This window comes from Drosophila willistoni (genome assembly GCF_018902025.1).
Source record: "Drosophila willistoni isolate 14030-0811.24 chromosome 2L unlocalized genomic scaffold, UCI_dwil_1.1 Seg168, whole genome shotgun sequence".
NCBI lineage: Eukaryota > Metazoa > Arthropoda > Insecta > Diptera > Drosophilidae > Drosophila > Drosophila willistoni.
Genome location: NW_025814047.1, coordinates 2,863,114 through 2,878,923, shown reverse-complemented (window position 1 = coordinate 2,878,923; position 15,810 = coordinate 2,863,114). Strand labels below are relative to the sequence as shown.

Below are 15,810 nucleotides of genomic sequence, written 5' to 3'. Positions count from 1 at the left end.
AAACTAAAAAAAAAATGTTAGCTGTTATGTCTAAGCCCAACCCTAATAACTCAATATGGGCGTATACGTAATATATAATTATAGACTCAAAGCTGGAAACTTATTAGGTCTTATATAAACATTTATGAACAAAAAAAAACCAAGAAACCTTCAATATCCATATTTTTCATTTTATTTTAAAAATTTTTGTGAATTTCTACCCAATTTTATTAAAACAAATAAAATTTACTTTTGTTTCGATGAATTCGAAATACTTGAAATACAAATAAAATTGACTTTTGTTTTGATGAAATGGAAATACTTGGAGTATTTTATTTATTATTTTATTAAGCCTTTGCCATAAAACAGAATGAAAACCTGATATCAAATGATACGGGAAATAACCATTTTTATTCGACCTTTTAACGATCTTAAAAGAAACATTTTGATGGAAAATAAAATGAGTAAAGATGGAAAAATACCTGGAAAACTAATTAACGAAACCGAAGCAATAAAAAAAATACAATTTCATATTATTAGTCATTGTGTGTGTGTGTGTGTTAAATGGAAATATATAGTATCCATAATTATTCCCACCTACTGAACGTGTACATTATCCCCCCACTGTCACCTCATCAAATATGCACTTGTTAATGTCCTCTTCTATTCTGGTCCTATCCTGTACTGTCTATAGAGCCCAATTGAGGCTAGAACGTGAAATGAGAGAGAGTGAGATAGAGAAGTAGGCCTGATAAAATGAACATCATTAAAATTGGCCACGTCCTTACCAGAATAAAAAGTTCCAAAAGTCAAAGTTTTTCTTTTTTTTTCTTTCTCTCTCTCTCTCTCAGTCTGTTTCTTTCTTTTACTTCCTTTTTGCTCGCCTCGTTATTGCTCCAAGTGGCCATCATTTTAATTTTTACGAGCAGAAAATGCAAAAAAACGAAAATAAAGAGAAAGAATTTCTCTCCTCTCCTCTTCATGGCGTGCACTTCAGGCTGTTTGGTAGGAACTTTTTAATTTCACCTTAGCTGCCATAAAAACACAGCATTAAAATATATATACAATCTTTTTTCTTTATTTTTCTGAGCTTCATTCTCCTTTTGGAGTCACGAACGAAACAAAACTTGTTGAGTAACTTGTTGTTGTTGTTTTTGTGTTTTTCTTTGTTGCAGGAGCAACTCGAGGAAGCGGATGCATTTCTGGTGGTTTACTCTTGCATTGACAAGGAGTCCTTCACACGAGCCAAGCAAATTCTATCCCGTTTGCAGGACATGGATTTGTTGCGCCATCGTCCAACCATTTTAGTGGCCAACAAAATTGATTTGGCCCGCTCACGAGCCGTTTCAGCGCAAGGTAAGTAATATATAACATTAACTAAGTGCCGCTAAACATGACTTGGAGTCATTAGAATACACTTGGAAAAATGCAATAGTTCTTTTCACAATCTTAAAATGTCTTTGAGAGGAAAGGAAAATTCTTTTTGTCCTCTCCAAGCAGAAGGGAGATCAGGGCAGTACCTTGGACCGTAATAACAATTTTAAGTCTTCATAGAAAGGCAAATATTTCAAATTTGTTTCCCATCTGAAAACTATTTGAAATGTTTGTTTAAAAGCAAATTCAGACAAAATTTTAATCCAAAAATTGAAGTGTTTTAATTTATTCAGTCTTTCTTAGGAGGTTTATGCATTTTCTAGAAAACTTGAATTCAGGAAATGTTTTACTTGAAAATGGCTTAACCAAAAATGGCTTTCGATCTTAAAGGATATGCCAAAATTTCTCATCTCTTCCGCAATTCTTTTGAATTCTTCTTCTTAACATCTTTTCCACAATCATTGGATGGTGTTTGTGGCCTCAAAAGATCCTTCAAAAGAACATTTTAACATTAGTTAGTTGTTTTCTTTAGATTCGTTTTTAACTCCTTAATAATTAGTAGTGCTTAAAGGCATTTATCGATTATTTTATTATATCATAATATCCTTTTTTCATAATTTTGGAAATTAATAAAAGTTTCCATAAGCAAATTTCCATTTGCTTATTCCGAAATTTGAACAAATGTTCAACCTTTTATTATTTGTTAAATTACATGAATAGTAACAAAAAACTCAGAGTTCTAAATTTACATCTAGTGGTAATACTATCGCGGTAGTTGCTGGATTGTCGATAGGCACAAATCGATAACAAAAATAATGTAAAATCGTTTAGCTCCATCTGCAGTAGCGGATCTACGAGGGGTGAAAAAGGGTAAATTTCACCCTCCCCCCCAAAACTCCGAGTCGGATAGGCAATCAGAGTTTGGTTAAGAAATTTTACTTGGTCAAACAAATTTTTGACTTCGATTTCCCCCCCGAAATCGAGCGCACGATCCGCCACTGTCCAAACAAAATTCTTACCCAAAGCAAACGCAGACGTTGCGTAAACAGAATTTGAATCTTTCAATATGAAATAATGTTTAAGACTTAAGTTTGCTCCATGTTTATATACATATATATTCCCGTTCTTGTATCTAGATGGCAAATGTTTGGCCTGTACATTTGGAGCCAAATTCATAGAGGTTTCTGTTGGCATCAATCACAATTGCGATGAGCTCTTGGCTGGAACCTTAACCCAGATACGTCTGAAGAAGGATCAAAATCTTTTGCAGGTAAATATAGATTCTGATAACTGTCTCTATTTTCGATTATAAGTAAATGGATGTATGGTTAGAATAGATCTTTGGATTACAACTAGTTTTTTTTTTTGTAAATTGGATTGGTGTAATGTAATCTACATATACATATATTTGAAAACTGATTCCATCTGATCTGTGTGTATTGCTACTACTCTTACTACTACTATCTCTTCTCTACATCAACTTGAACTTTTTGTATACTATGTAATAAATGTTTGATCCAATCGATTTCACAGCTGAATCCAAAAAACAAAAACAAAGATAAGACTAAAATTAAACAAGAACAAAAGAATGTAGAGACTATAGAAACTGATAAATCTTTGACTGAAGTAAAAGCCGATGATGCGGTAAGTAATTAGTAAGCCCCCAAAACCAAATCCAAACAAACCGAACTAGAACTGACTCACTCCAACTAAACCACATTGAAATAACTTTTTAACAAATAGAAAGCATGTTTACATATATAGAGAAATTCTATGGCTAGAAGCTGTTTTCCTCTTTTCCTACTTATATATATAAATAAATGTAACTCTGTGTTTTCCTTTTTGATGCCTGGCCAAGCTCCAAAATGTAAATGTTTAATGTAAATTCAATTGGAGCTTGTCAAAGGGATATATGCATATTGACTACATCTCTCTCACTTCCACTCACTTACTTAAGTCTTAAGTTTTTATCCTTCATTTATCTATATTTCTCTACGATTTACAGGGCCCCCGAGATGGAAGTTCACCTGCCCATTGGTATAAGAGTCGCAGCGTTATGTTAGCCAGTATGAAGGCACGCCAAATGCTAACCTGGATCCTTGGCAAAGAGGACTCCAAGTTCAAGCACTGCGAAAATTTGCAAGTTTTGTAAAGAATAAAAACCAAAAAAAAAATGTAAACTGCATTTCAACGCAAGAAAAAAAACACCAAAACAACCAAAAATTATGGGCTCATCTATTGAAAATGAAATTAATTTTAAGCCAGGTTTCGTTTAGCTCGAAACAAAAATTTCCAAAAATAATAAAAGCCTGATAATCAAAAATTAAATCAAATTTAATGTAAAAACCAAAAAAATCGAGAACAAACCATCAACATGGAAGCAGCAGGCCAGTTGAAACTTTATGGAACCAAAATGAAAAACAAAATATAAAACAAATAAAATAAAACTAGGTAATTTCTAAGCTCTGAGCAAAATGTAAAACAAAACAAAAAAAAAAAAAAAGATAAAAAAAAACTTGAATATTTTTCATAAACTATATCTATGTAAAACTTAAGAATGAAGATGAATTTTGCTATAGGTCAAGGTTTAAAGTCCTTGAAGTTCTTAGAACGTTTACGTTCTCATCCCCTTCCCCCCTTCTCAAAATTTTTGAGTCATTTCTGTGTGGACAAAAGTAAAAACTATATATGAATATATAAAAAGTTTAAGTGTTTAGATGTTACTTTTTGGTTTTTTCTTTTCATATTCTTTGTGTCTTCCTTAGGTCAGATAAATAACTTAAAATGCAATGTAAAGGAATTTTTGGAACCACAACAAAACAAACCAAATAAATATGAAACAATAATAATATAACTACTTATATATATATATATGTAAAATTATATAGAAATTATATGAAATTTTGTGTGTCTCTCTGTATGTTTGAATGTATGTATGTATATATGCTTAATCATTTGTGGATATTTCCGAGAGAAAATAAAAACAAAACTAAAACATGTATTTATTTTGTATACTCTTGTAAGACTCGCTCAGCCGTCCATCGTCATAGGTGGCTACGGCCAAGAGTTCGAGGAGGAGTCCGGTGACGAGGGACCGGTATTGCTGGAGCCGGTCAGCCTCATCAGAGGACGAAGAAGTTTCAGAAGACAGCGGCTTCTCGAGCGAGGAGAGTGCCACTGACTCGGTGGTGGCAAACCGAGAGGACGGGGCACTCGACGAACTCTGGTGGCGGTAAGTGGACGAGGTGATAAAGATGGCAGAGAACGAGGCACGCTACGGGTGGAGAGAGGACGATATGCCGGAGTTCAAGGTTTTAGGGATTTTCCTTGTAAAAAAACATAATTTTTACTAAATCATGATTTTCTCAGAAAAGATGAAAATTTTACTTTTTGAGGTTTTAATGCCAACTGAAAGTCAATTTGCTGATGGATAAACTGATATATGAATTTCAAAAATCGGTCAAAAATTGACACTATTACAGGATCACAAAGTTGGGGTTAGGTGAGAATATTTGAGGTTTTAGGGATTTTCCTGTAAAAAAACATAATTTTTACTAAATCGTGATTTTCTCAGAAAAGATGAAAATTTTACTTTTTGAGGTTTTAATGCCAACTGAAAGTCAATTTGCTGATGGATAAACTGATATATGAATTTCAAAAATCGGTCAAAAATTGACACTATTACAGGTTCACAAAGTTGGGGTTAGGTGAGAATATTTGAGGTTTTAGGGATTTTCTATGTAAAAAAACATAATTTTTACTAAATCGTGATTTTCTCAGAAAAGATGAAAATTTTACTTTTTGAGGTTTTAATGCCAACTGAAAGTCAATTTGCTGATGGATAAACTGATATATGAATTTCAAAAATCGGCCAAAAATTGACACTATTACAGGATCACAAAGTAGGGGTTAGATGAGAATATTTGAGGTTTTAGGGATTTTCCTTGTAAAAAGCATAATATTTACTAAATCGTGATTTTCTCAGAAAAGATGAAAATTTTACTTTTTGAGGTTTTAATGCCAACTGAAAGTCAATTTGCTGATGGATAAACTGATATATGAATTTCAAAAATCGGTCAAGAATTGCCACTATTACAGAATCACAAAGTTGGGGTTAGGTGAGAATATTTGAGGTTTTAGGGATTTTCTATGTAAAAAAACATAATTTTTACTAAATCGTGATTTTCTCAGAAAAGATGAAAATTTTACTTTTTGAGATTTTAATGCTAACTGAAAGTCAATTTGCTGATGGATAAACTGATATATGAATTTCAAAAATCGGTCAAAAATTGACACTATTACAGGATCACAAAGTTGGGGTTAGGTGAGAATATTTGAGGTTTTAGGTATTTTCTATGTAAGAAAACATAATTTTTACTAAATCGTGATTTTCTCAGAAAAGATGAAAATTTTACTTTTTGAGGTTTTAATGCCAACTAAAAGTCAATTTGCTGATGGATAAACTGATATATGAATTTCAAAAATCGGTCAAAAATTGACACTATTACAGGTTCACAAAGTTGGGGTTAGGTGAGAATATTTGAGGTTTTAGGGATTTTCTATGTAAAAAAACATAATTTTTACTAAATCGTGATTTTCTCAGAAAAGATGAAAATTTTACTTTTTGAGGTTTTAATGCCAACTAAAAGTCAATTTGCTGATGGATAAACTGATATATGAATTTCAAAAATCGGTCAAAAATTGACACTATTACAGGATCACAAAGTTGGGGTTAGATGAGAATATTTGAGGTTTTAGGTATTTTCCTTGTAAGAAAACATAATTTTTACTAAATCGTGATTTTCTCAGAAAAGATGAAAATTTTACTTTTTGGGGTTTTAATGCCAACTGAAAGTGAATTTGCTGATGGATAAACTGATATATGAATTTCAAAAATCGGTCAAAAATTGACACTATTACAGGATCACAAAGTTGGGGTTAGATGAGAATATTTGAGGTTTTAGGTATTTTCTATGTAAGAAAACATAATTTTTACTAAATCGTGATTTTCTCAGAAAAGATGAAAATTTTACTTTTTGGGGTTTTAATGCCAACTGAAAGTGAATTTGCTGATGGATAAACTGATATATGAATTTCAAAAATCGGTCAAAAATTGACACTATTACAGGATCACAAAGTTGGGGTTAGATGAGAATATTTGAGGTTTTAGGTATTTTCTATGTAAAAAAACATAATTTTTACTAAATCGTGATTTTCTCAGAAAAGATGAAAATTTTACTTTTTGAGGTTTTAATGCCAACTGAAAGTCAATTTGCAGATGGATAAACTGATATATGAATTTCAAAAATCGGTCAAAAATTGACACTATTACAGGATCACAAAGTTGGGGTTAGATGAGAATATTTGAGGTTTTAGGGATTTTCCTTGTAAAAAGCATAATATTTACTAAATCGTGATTTTCTCAGAAAAGATGAAAATTTTACTTTTTGAGGTTTTAATGCCAACTGAAAGTCAATTTGCAGATGGATAAACTGATATATGAATTTCAAAAATCGGTCAAGAATTGACACTATTACAGAATCACAAAGTTGGGGTTAGGTGAGAATATTTGAGGTTTTAGGGATTTTCTATGTAAAAAAACATAATTTTTACTAAATCGTGATTTTCTCAGAAAAGATGAAAATTTTACTTTTTGAGATTTTAATGCTAACTGAAAGTCAATTTGCTGATGGATAAACTGATATATGAATTTCAAAAATCGGTCAAAAATTGACACTATTACAGGATCACAAAGTTGGGGTTAGGTGAGAATATTTGAGGTTTTAGGGATTTTCTATGTAAAAAAACATAATTTTTACTAAATCGTGATTTTCTCAGAAAAGATGAAAATTTTACTTTTTGAGGTTTTAATGCCAACTGAAAGTCAATTTGCTGATGGATAAACTGATATATGAATTTCAAAAATCGGTCAAAAATTGACACTATTACAGGATCACAAAGTTGGAGTTAGGTGAGAATATTTGAGGTTTTAGGGATTTTCTATGTAAAAAAACATAATTTTTACTAAATCGTGATTTTCTCAGAAAAGATGAAAATTTTACTTTTTGAGGTTTTAATGCCAACTGAAAGTCAATTTGCTGATGGATAAACTGATATATGAATTTCAAAAATCGGTCAAAAATTGACACTATTACAGGTTCACAAAGTTGGGGTTAGGTGAGAATATTTGAGGTTTTAGGGATTTTCTATGTAAAAAAACATAATTTTTACTAAATCGTGATTTTCTCAGAAAAGATGAAAATTTTACTTTTTGAGGTTTTAATGCCAACTAAAAGTCAATTTGCTGATGGATAAACTGATATATGAATTTCAAAAATCGGTCAAAAATTGACACTATTACAGGTTCACAAAGTTGGGGTTAGGTGAGAATATTTGAGGTTTTAGGGATTTTCTATGTAAAAAAACATAATTTTTACTAAATCGTGATTTTCTCAGAAAAGATGAAAATTTTACTTTTTGAGGTTTTAATGCCAACTGAAAGTCAATTTGCTGATGGATAAACTGATATATGAATTTCAAAAATCGGTCAAAAATTGACACTATTACAGGATCACAAAGTTGGGGTTAGGTGAGAATATTTGAGGTTTTAGGGATTTTCCTTGTAAAACAACATAATTTTTATTTATTTATTTATTTATTTATTTATTTACGTCAACTAACACAGCAGTCGACGAAAAAGCTTAAGCTAAAGACAGATAGTAATTAAATAAAGAAGGTAGCTTAGCTTTATACACAACTAAACATCCCCGGCCCGGTGGAGGTGTTTTATTTGCACAAGGTGCCAGCTATGCCCCGATTCACAGCCAATGTGGCCAGGGATGAGTTGCAGCCAATCCAAGTCCAGAATATTTTCATTGGTTTCGCTGTAGATGATTAAAAAGTATAGCGCGAAGAGAAGTGACAGAAAGATGAGGAGAGATAAGGTGAGAAAGGTTGTTAAAAGATTGGCAAAGAACACGAAGAGGTTCGTGAAGAGAGTAGTTAGTCAGACATCTACTAAGGTGAATAGGAAAAAAGTTTCTGGTCCGACGTGAGGGAACACAAAAATACAGCGTATCTAGTAAATTGGTAGAAATGACTTCGCCGTTGACTAGTTTATGGAGAAAGAGAATGCCAAAAACAAGCCTACGGTTATAAAGTGAAGGAAGATTAATAAGAAGAAGTCTATCAGAATAAGAAGGTAGGCGAAGACCCGGGTCCCAATTTAGACCGCGTAGCGCAAACTTTAGGAATTGCTTCTGTACCGATTCAATACTACGCTGGTGAACATCATATTGCGGGTTCCACACTGGCGAGCAATATTCTAGAGTAGGGCGAACTAACGAAGTGTATAAAACCTTTGTTACATAGGGATCATCAAATTCTTTGGCCCAACGTTTAATGAAGCCGAGAAGGCAGCTTGCTCTGTTGACAATTGAAGAAATATGAACATTAAATGAAAGTTTAGGGTCAAACATAACGCCTAAGTCTTTGAATGATGGAACACAATCTAACAGAACAGACTTAATAGAGTAATGAGCTAGGAGCGGAGACAAACGACTGAAAGTCATAAAAGAACACTTAGAGGCATTAAGGTGTAATTTATTAACGTGGCACCAATCACAGAACGCATCGAGATCTGATTGCAAGTACTGTTGGAAAGAAGGATCATTATAGGAATAACAAATCTTGACGTCATCCGCAAACATGAGCACGCGTGAATGCGCCAAGGCCAAAGGCAAATCATTTATAAACAATGTAAATAATAGTGGGCCCAGATGACTGCCTTGGGGTACACCTGACGTAACTCGAACAGTTTTAGATATCGAGGAACGAAAAGACACCTTTTGGGTTCTGCCAATAAGATACGACTTTAACCAACCCAATAATTTTGGTGAAAAACCCATGATGTTAAGTTTCGCGAGAAGCAAAGAATGATCAACCGTATCAAAAGCCTTACTGAAGTCAGTATAAATAACATCAGTTTGACACTTTTTACGGAAGCCATGGTGTACAAGGGTAGTCAATTCTAAAAGGTTGGTAAGCGACGAACGACCTTTCATGAAACCATGCTGACAAGGAGAAATAGTGGATCTGGATAGATGTTGAAGAGAAGACGTAATAATTTTCTCAAACAGTTTAGGTATTGCCGAAAGTTTGGCAATGCCACGGTAGTTGGAAACATCCGATTTGCTACCCTTTTTAAAAAGCGGAATAATAAATGACTCCTTCCAAATATCAGGAAATCTACAAGTCTCACTCGATATAAAGAATAACCGAGCTAAAGGCTTAGATAGGGAAATAGAACACATTTTAAGGATGCAACTAGGTATATCATCAGGCCCGGGAACGAAGGAAGACTTCATAGATGACAAGCTACTAAATCGTGATTTTCTCAGAAAAGATGACAATTTTACTTTTTGAGGTTTTAATGCCAACTGAAAGTCAATTTGCTGATGGATAAACTGATATATGAATTTCAAAAATCGGTCAAAAATTGACACTATTACAGGATCACAAAGTTGGGGTTAGGTGAGAATATTTGAGGTTTTAGGGATTTTCCTTGTAAAACAACATAATTTTTACTAAATCGTGATTTTCTCAGAAAACATGAAAATTTTACTTTTTGAGGTTTTAATGCCAACTGAAAGTCAATTTGCTGATGGATAAACTGATATATGAATTTCAAAAATCGGTCAAAAATTGACACTATTACAGGATCACAAAGTTGGGGTTAGGTGAGAATATTTGAGGTTTTAGGGATTTTCCTTGTAAAAAAACATAATTTTTACTAAATCGTGATTTTCTCAGAAAAGATGACAATTTTACTTTTTGAGGTTTTAATGCCAACTGAAAGTCAATTTGCTGATGGATAAACTGATATATGAATTTCAAAAATCGGTCAAAAATTGACACTATTACAGGTTCACAAAGTTGGGGTTAGGTGAGAATATTTGAGGTTTTAGGGATTTTCTATGTAAAAAAACATAATTTTTACTAAATCGTGATTTTCTCAGAAAAGATGAAAATTTTACTTTTTGAGGTTTTAATGCCAACTGAAAGTCAATTTGCTGATGGATAAACTGATATATGAATTTCAAAAATCGGTCAAAAATTGACACTATTACAGGTTCAGAAAGTTGGGGTTAGGTGAGAATATTTGAGGTTTTAGGGATTTTCCTTGTAAAAAAACATAATTTTTACTAAATCGTGATTTTCTCAGAAAAGATGAAAATTTTACTTTTTGAGGTTTTAATGCCAACTGAAAGTCAATTTGCTGATGGATAAAAAAAAATATGAGAATTTCAAAAATCGGTCAAAAATTGACACTATTACAGGTTCACAAAGTTGGGGTCAGGTGAGAATATTTGAGGTTTTAGGGATTTTCTATGTAAAAAAACATAATTTTTACTAAATCGTGATTTTCTCAGAAAAGATGAAAAGTTTACTTTTTGGGGTTTTAATGCCAACTGAAAGTCAATTTGCTGATGGATAAACTGATATATGAATTTCAAAAATCGGTCAAAAATTGACACTATTACAGGTTCACAAATTTGGTGTCAGGTGAGAATATTTGAGGTTTTAGGGATTTTCTATGTAAAAAAACATAATTTTTACTAAATCGTGATTTTCTCAGAAAAGATGAAAATTTTACTTTTTGGGGTTTTAATGCCAACTGAAAGTCAATTTGCTGATGGATAAACTGATATATGAATTTCAAAAATCGGTCAAAAATTGACACTATTACAGGTTCACATAGTTGGGGTTAGGTGAGAATATTTGAGGTTTTAGGGATTTTCTATGTAAAAAAACATAATTTTTACTAAATCGTGACTTTCAGAAAAGATGAAAATTTTACTTTTTGGGGTTTTAATGCCAACTGAAAGTCAATTTGCTGATGGATAAACTGATATATGAATTTCAAAAATCGGTCAAAAATTGACACTAGTACAGGTTCACAAAGTTGGGTTTAGGTGAGAATATTTGAGGTTTTAGGGATTTTCTATGTAAAAAAAACATAATTTTTACTAAATCGTGATTTTCTCAGAAAAGATGAAAATTTTACTTTTTGGGGTTTTAATGCCAACTGAAAGTCAATTTGCTGATGGATAAACTGATATATGAATTTCAAAAATCGGTCAAAAATTGACACTATTACAGGTTCACAAAGTTGGGGTTAGGTGAGAATATTTGAGGTTTTAGGGATTTTCCTTGTAAAAAAACATAATTTTTACTAAATCGTGATTTTCTCAGAAAAGATGAAAATTTTACTTTTTGAGGTTTTAATGCCAACTGAAAGTCAATTTCCTGATAGATAAACTGATATATGAATTTCAAAAATCGGTCAAAAATTGACACTATTACAGGTTCACAAAGTTGGGGTTAGGTGAGAATATTTGAGGTTTTAGGGATTTTCCTTGAAAAAAAACATAATTTTTACTAAATCGTGATTTTCTCAAAAAAAATGAAAATTTTACTTTTTGAGGTTTTAATGCCAACTGAAAGTCAATTTGCTGATGGATAAACTGATATATGAATTTCAAAAAACATAATTTTTACTAAATCGTGATTTTCTCAGAAAAGATGAAAATTTTACTTTTTGAGGTTTTAATGCCAACTGAAAGTCAATTTCCTGATAGATAAACTGATATATGAATTTCAAAAATCGGTCAAAAATTGACACTATTACAGGTTCACAAAGTTGGGGTTAGGTGAGAATATTTGAGGTTTTAGGGATTTTCCTTGAAAAAAAACATAATTTTTACTAAATCGTGATTTTCTCAAAAAAAATGAAAATTTTACTTTTTGAGGTTTTAATGCCAACTGAAAGTCAATTTGCTGATGGATAAACTGATATATGAATTTCAAAAAACATAATTTTTACTAAATCGTGATTTTCTCAGAAAAGATGTAATTTTTACTTTTTGAGGTTTTAATGCCAACTGAAAGTCAATTTGCTGATGGATAAACTGATATATGAATTTCAAAAATCGGTCAAAAATTGACACTATTACAGGATCACAAAGTTGGGGTTAGATGAGAATATTTGAGGTTTTAGGGATTTTCTATGTAAAAAAACATAATTTTTACTAAATCGTGATTTTCTCAAAAAAGATGAAAATTTTACTTTTTGAGGTTTTAATGCCAACTGAAAGTCAATTTGCTGATGGATAAACTGATATATGAATTTCAAAAATCGGTCAAAAATTGACACTATTACAGGTTCACAAAGTTGGGGTTAGGTGAGAATATTTGAGGTTTTAGGGATTTTCTATGTAAAAAAACATAATTTTTACTAAATCGTGATTTTCTGAGAAAAGATGAAAATTTTACTTTTTGAGGTTTTAATGCCAACTGAAAGTCAATTTGCTGATGGATAAACTGATATATGAATTTCAAAAATCGGTCAAAAATTGACACTATTACAGGTTCACAAAGTTGGGGATAGGTGAGAATATTTGAGGTTTTAGGGATTTTCCTTGTAAAAAAACATAATTTTTACTAAATCGTGATTTTCTCAGAAAAGATGACAATTTTACTTTTTGAGGTTTTAATGCCAACTGAAAGTCAATTTGCTGATGGATAAACTGATATATGAATTTCAAAAATCGGTCAAAAATTGACACTATTACAGGATCACAAAGTTGGGGTTAGGTGAGAATATTTGAGGTTTTAGGGATTTTCTATGTAAAAAAACATAATTTTTACTAAATCGTGATTTTCTCAGAAAAGATGAAAATTTAACTTTTTGAGGTTTTAATGCCAACTGAAAGTCAATTTGCTGATGGATAAACTGATATATGAATTTCAAAAATCGGTCAAAAATTGACACTATTACAGGATCACAAAGTTGGGGTTAGATGAGAATATTTGAGGTTTTAGGGATTTTCCTTGTAAAAAAACATAATTTTTACTAAATCATGATTTTCTCAGAAAAGATGAAAATTTTACTTTTTGAGGTTTTAATGCCAACTGAAAGTCAATTTGCTGATGGATAAACTGATATATGAATTTCAAAAATCGGTCAAAAATTGACACTATTACAGGTTCACAAAGTTGGGGTCAGGTGAGAATATTTGAGGTTTTAGGGATTTTCTATGTAAAAAAACATAATTTTTACTAAATCGTGATTTTCTCAGAAAAGATGAAAATTTTACTTTTTGGGGTTTTAATGCCAACTGAAAGTCAATTTGCTGATGGATAAACTGATATATGAATTTCAAAAATCGGTCAAAAATTGACACTATTACAGGTTCACAAAGTTGGGGTTAGGTGAGAATATTTGAGGTTTTAGGGATTTTCTATGTAAAAAAACATAATTTTTACTAAATCGTGATTTTCTCAGAAAAGATGAAAATTTTACTTTTTGGGGTTTTAATGCCAACTGAAAGTCAATTTGCTGATGGATAAACTGATATATGAATTTCAAAAATCGGTCAAAAATTGACACTATTACAGGTTCACAAAGTTGGGGTTAGGTGAGAATATTTGAGGTTTTAGGGATTTTCCTTGTAAAAAAACATAATTTTTACTAAATCGTGATTTTCTCAGAAAAGATGAAAATTTTACTTTTTGAGGTTTTAATGCCAACTGAAAGTCAATTTGCTGATGGATAAACTGATATATGAATTTCAAAAATCGGTCAAAAATTGACACTATTACAGGTTCACAAAGTTGGGGTTAGGTGAGAATATTTGAGGTTTTAGGGATTTTCCTTGTAAAAAAACATAATTTTTACTAAATCGTGATTTTCTCAGAAAAGATGACAATTTTACTTTTTGAGGTTTTAATGCCAACTGAAAGTCAATTTGCTGATGGATAAACTGATATATGAATTTCAAAAATCGGTCAAAAATTGACACTATTACAGGTTCACAAAGTTGGGGTTAGGTGAGAATATTTGAGGTTTTAGGGATTTTCTATGTAAAAAAACATAATTATACCATACACCCATAGGGTGAAATGGTATATTAAAGTCGCCAAAATGTATGTAACAGGCAGAAGGAAGCATCTCCGACCCTATAAAGTATATATATTCTTGATCAGGATCAACAACCGAGTCGATCTAGCCATGTCCGTCTGTCCGTCCGTCTGTCCGTCCGTCCGTCTGTCCGTCCGTCCGTCTGTCCGTCTGTCCGTATGAACACCTAGATCTCGGAGACTGTAAGAGCTAGAGCCACCAAATTTGGTATGTAGACTCGTGTAGTATGTAGAGTGATCAAGTTTATTTCAAATTTTTGCCACGCCCCTTTCCGCCCCCGCAATTTAAAAAAAGTGTTTATCTCAAAAACTATTCCAGCTAGAGACACCATATTTGGTATGTATATTCGCTTAGTAAATGCACACATTTTGTATGTGTAAAAATTTTGCCACGCCTTTTTCCGCCCCCGTAATTTGAAAAACTTGATTATCTCCCGTATTTCTTTACCTTATGCAATCACACTTGGCACATTTAAATTTAATACTAATATCTAGCAAAATACAAAATTTGATCAAAATCGGACAAAAAACAGTCGAGTTATGCATATAAGCGTTTTTCCATAAGGCCGGAGTTGGCCGTTGGCTGGTGGGGCGCTAGGGAGCTCGTATGATTGAGTGAGCGAGATACTAAGATATGCTTGTAAAATGTAAATGCATTTGTAAAAGTTGAATATTGCTTTACTGGTATGTATACCTAAGTGCAGAATTATTATTCATTTTATAATCGTGATTTTCAGAAATGAAATTTTATTTTTTTTATGCAACTGAAGTCATTTGCTGATGGTAACTGATATATGTTGAAATTTTTGCTTTAATTTATATAGTAATCAGCAAGACTTCATTCATTTACTAAATTATTTTTCTAGAAAAGATGAAAATTATTTTTTTTTAATGAACTAAATCAATTTCTATAAAACTTTGATTATGTGTAATTTTTGACCGATTTTTGAAATTCATATATCAGTTTATCCATCAGCAAATTGATTTCAGTTGGCATTAAACCTCAAAAAGTAAAATTTTCATCTTTTCTGAGAAAATCACGATTTAGAAAAATTATGTTTTTTTACATAGAAAATCCCTAAAACCTCAAATATTCTCACCTAACCCCAACTTTGTGAACCTGTAGTAGTGTCAATTTTTGACCGATTTTTGAAATTCATATATCAGTTTATCCATCAGCAAATTGACTTTCAGTTGGCATTAAAACCTCAAAAAGTAAAATTGTCATCTTTTCTGAGAAAATCACGATTTAGTAAAAATTATGTTTTTTTACAAGGAAAATCCCTAAAACCTCAAATATTCTCACCTAACCCCAACTTTGTGAACCTGTAATAGTGTCAATTTTTGACCGATTTTTGAAATTCATATATCAGTTTATCCATCAGCAAATTGACTTTCAGTTGGCATTAAAACCTCAAAAAGTAAAATTTTCATCTTTTCTGAGAAAATCACGATTTAGTAAAAATTATGTTTTTT

The 15,810-nt window shown here is 31.7% G+C and overlaps 1 protein-coding gene across 2 annotated transcripts in view; it reads left to right on the top strand.

Annotated features, from left to right (window-relative positions):
• The window catches only part of LOC6641043 (GTP-binding protein RAD), a 38,452-nt gene extending 34,896 nt beyond the window's left edge, over positions 1-3,556 (top strand). Inside the window, exons 7-10 of one of the 2 annotated variants that reach the window (XM_023174972.2) lie at positions 1,155-1,335; positions 2,490-2,623; positions 2,887-2,997; positions 3,359-3,556. In XM_023174972.2, coding sequence (XP_023030740.1) covers positions 1,155-1,335; positions 2,490-2,623; positions 2,887-2,997; positions 3,359-3,505 — 573 coding nt within the window. In that variant the 3' untranslated portion in view covers positions 3,506-3,556. The remainder of the gene's footprint in view (positions 1-1,154; positions 1,336-2,489; positions 2,624-2,886; positions 2,998-3,358) is intronic. The other variant, XM_002063624.4, reaches the window with a different exon arrangement.
• The last annotated feature ends 12,254 nt before the right edge of the window (positions 3,557-15,810 follow it).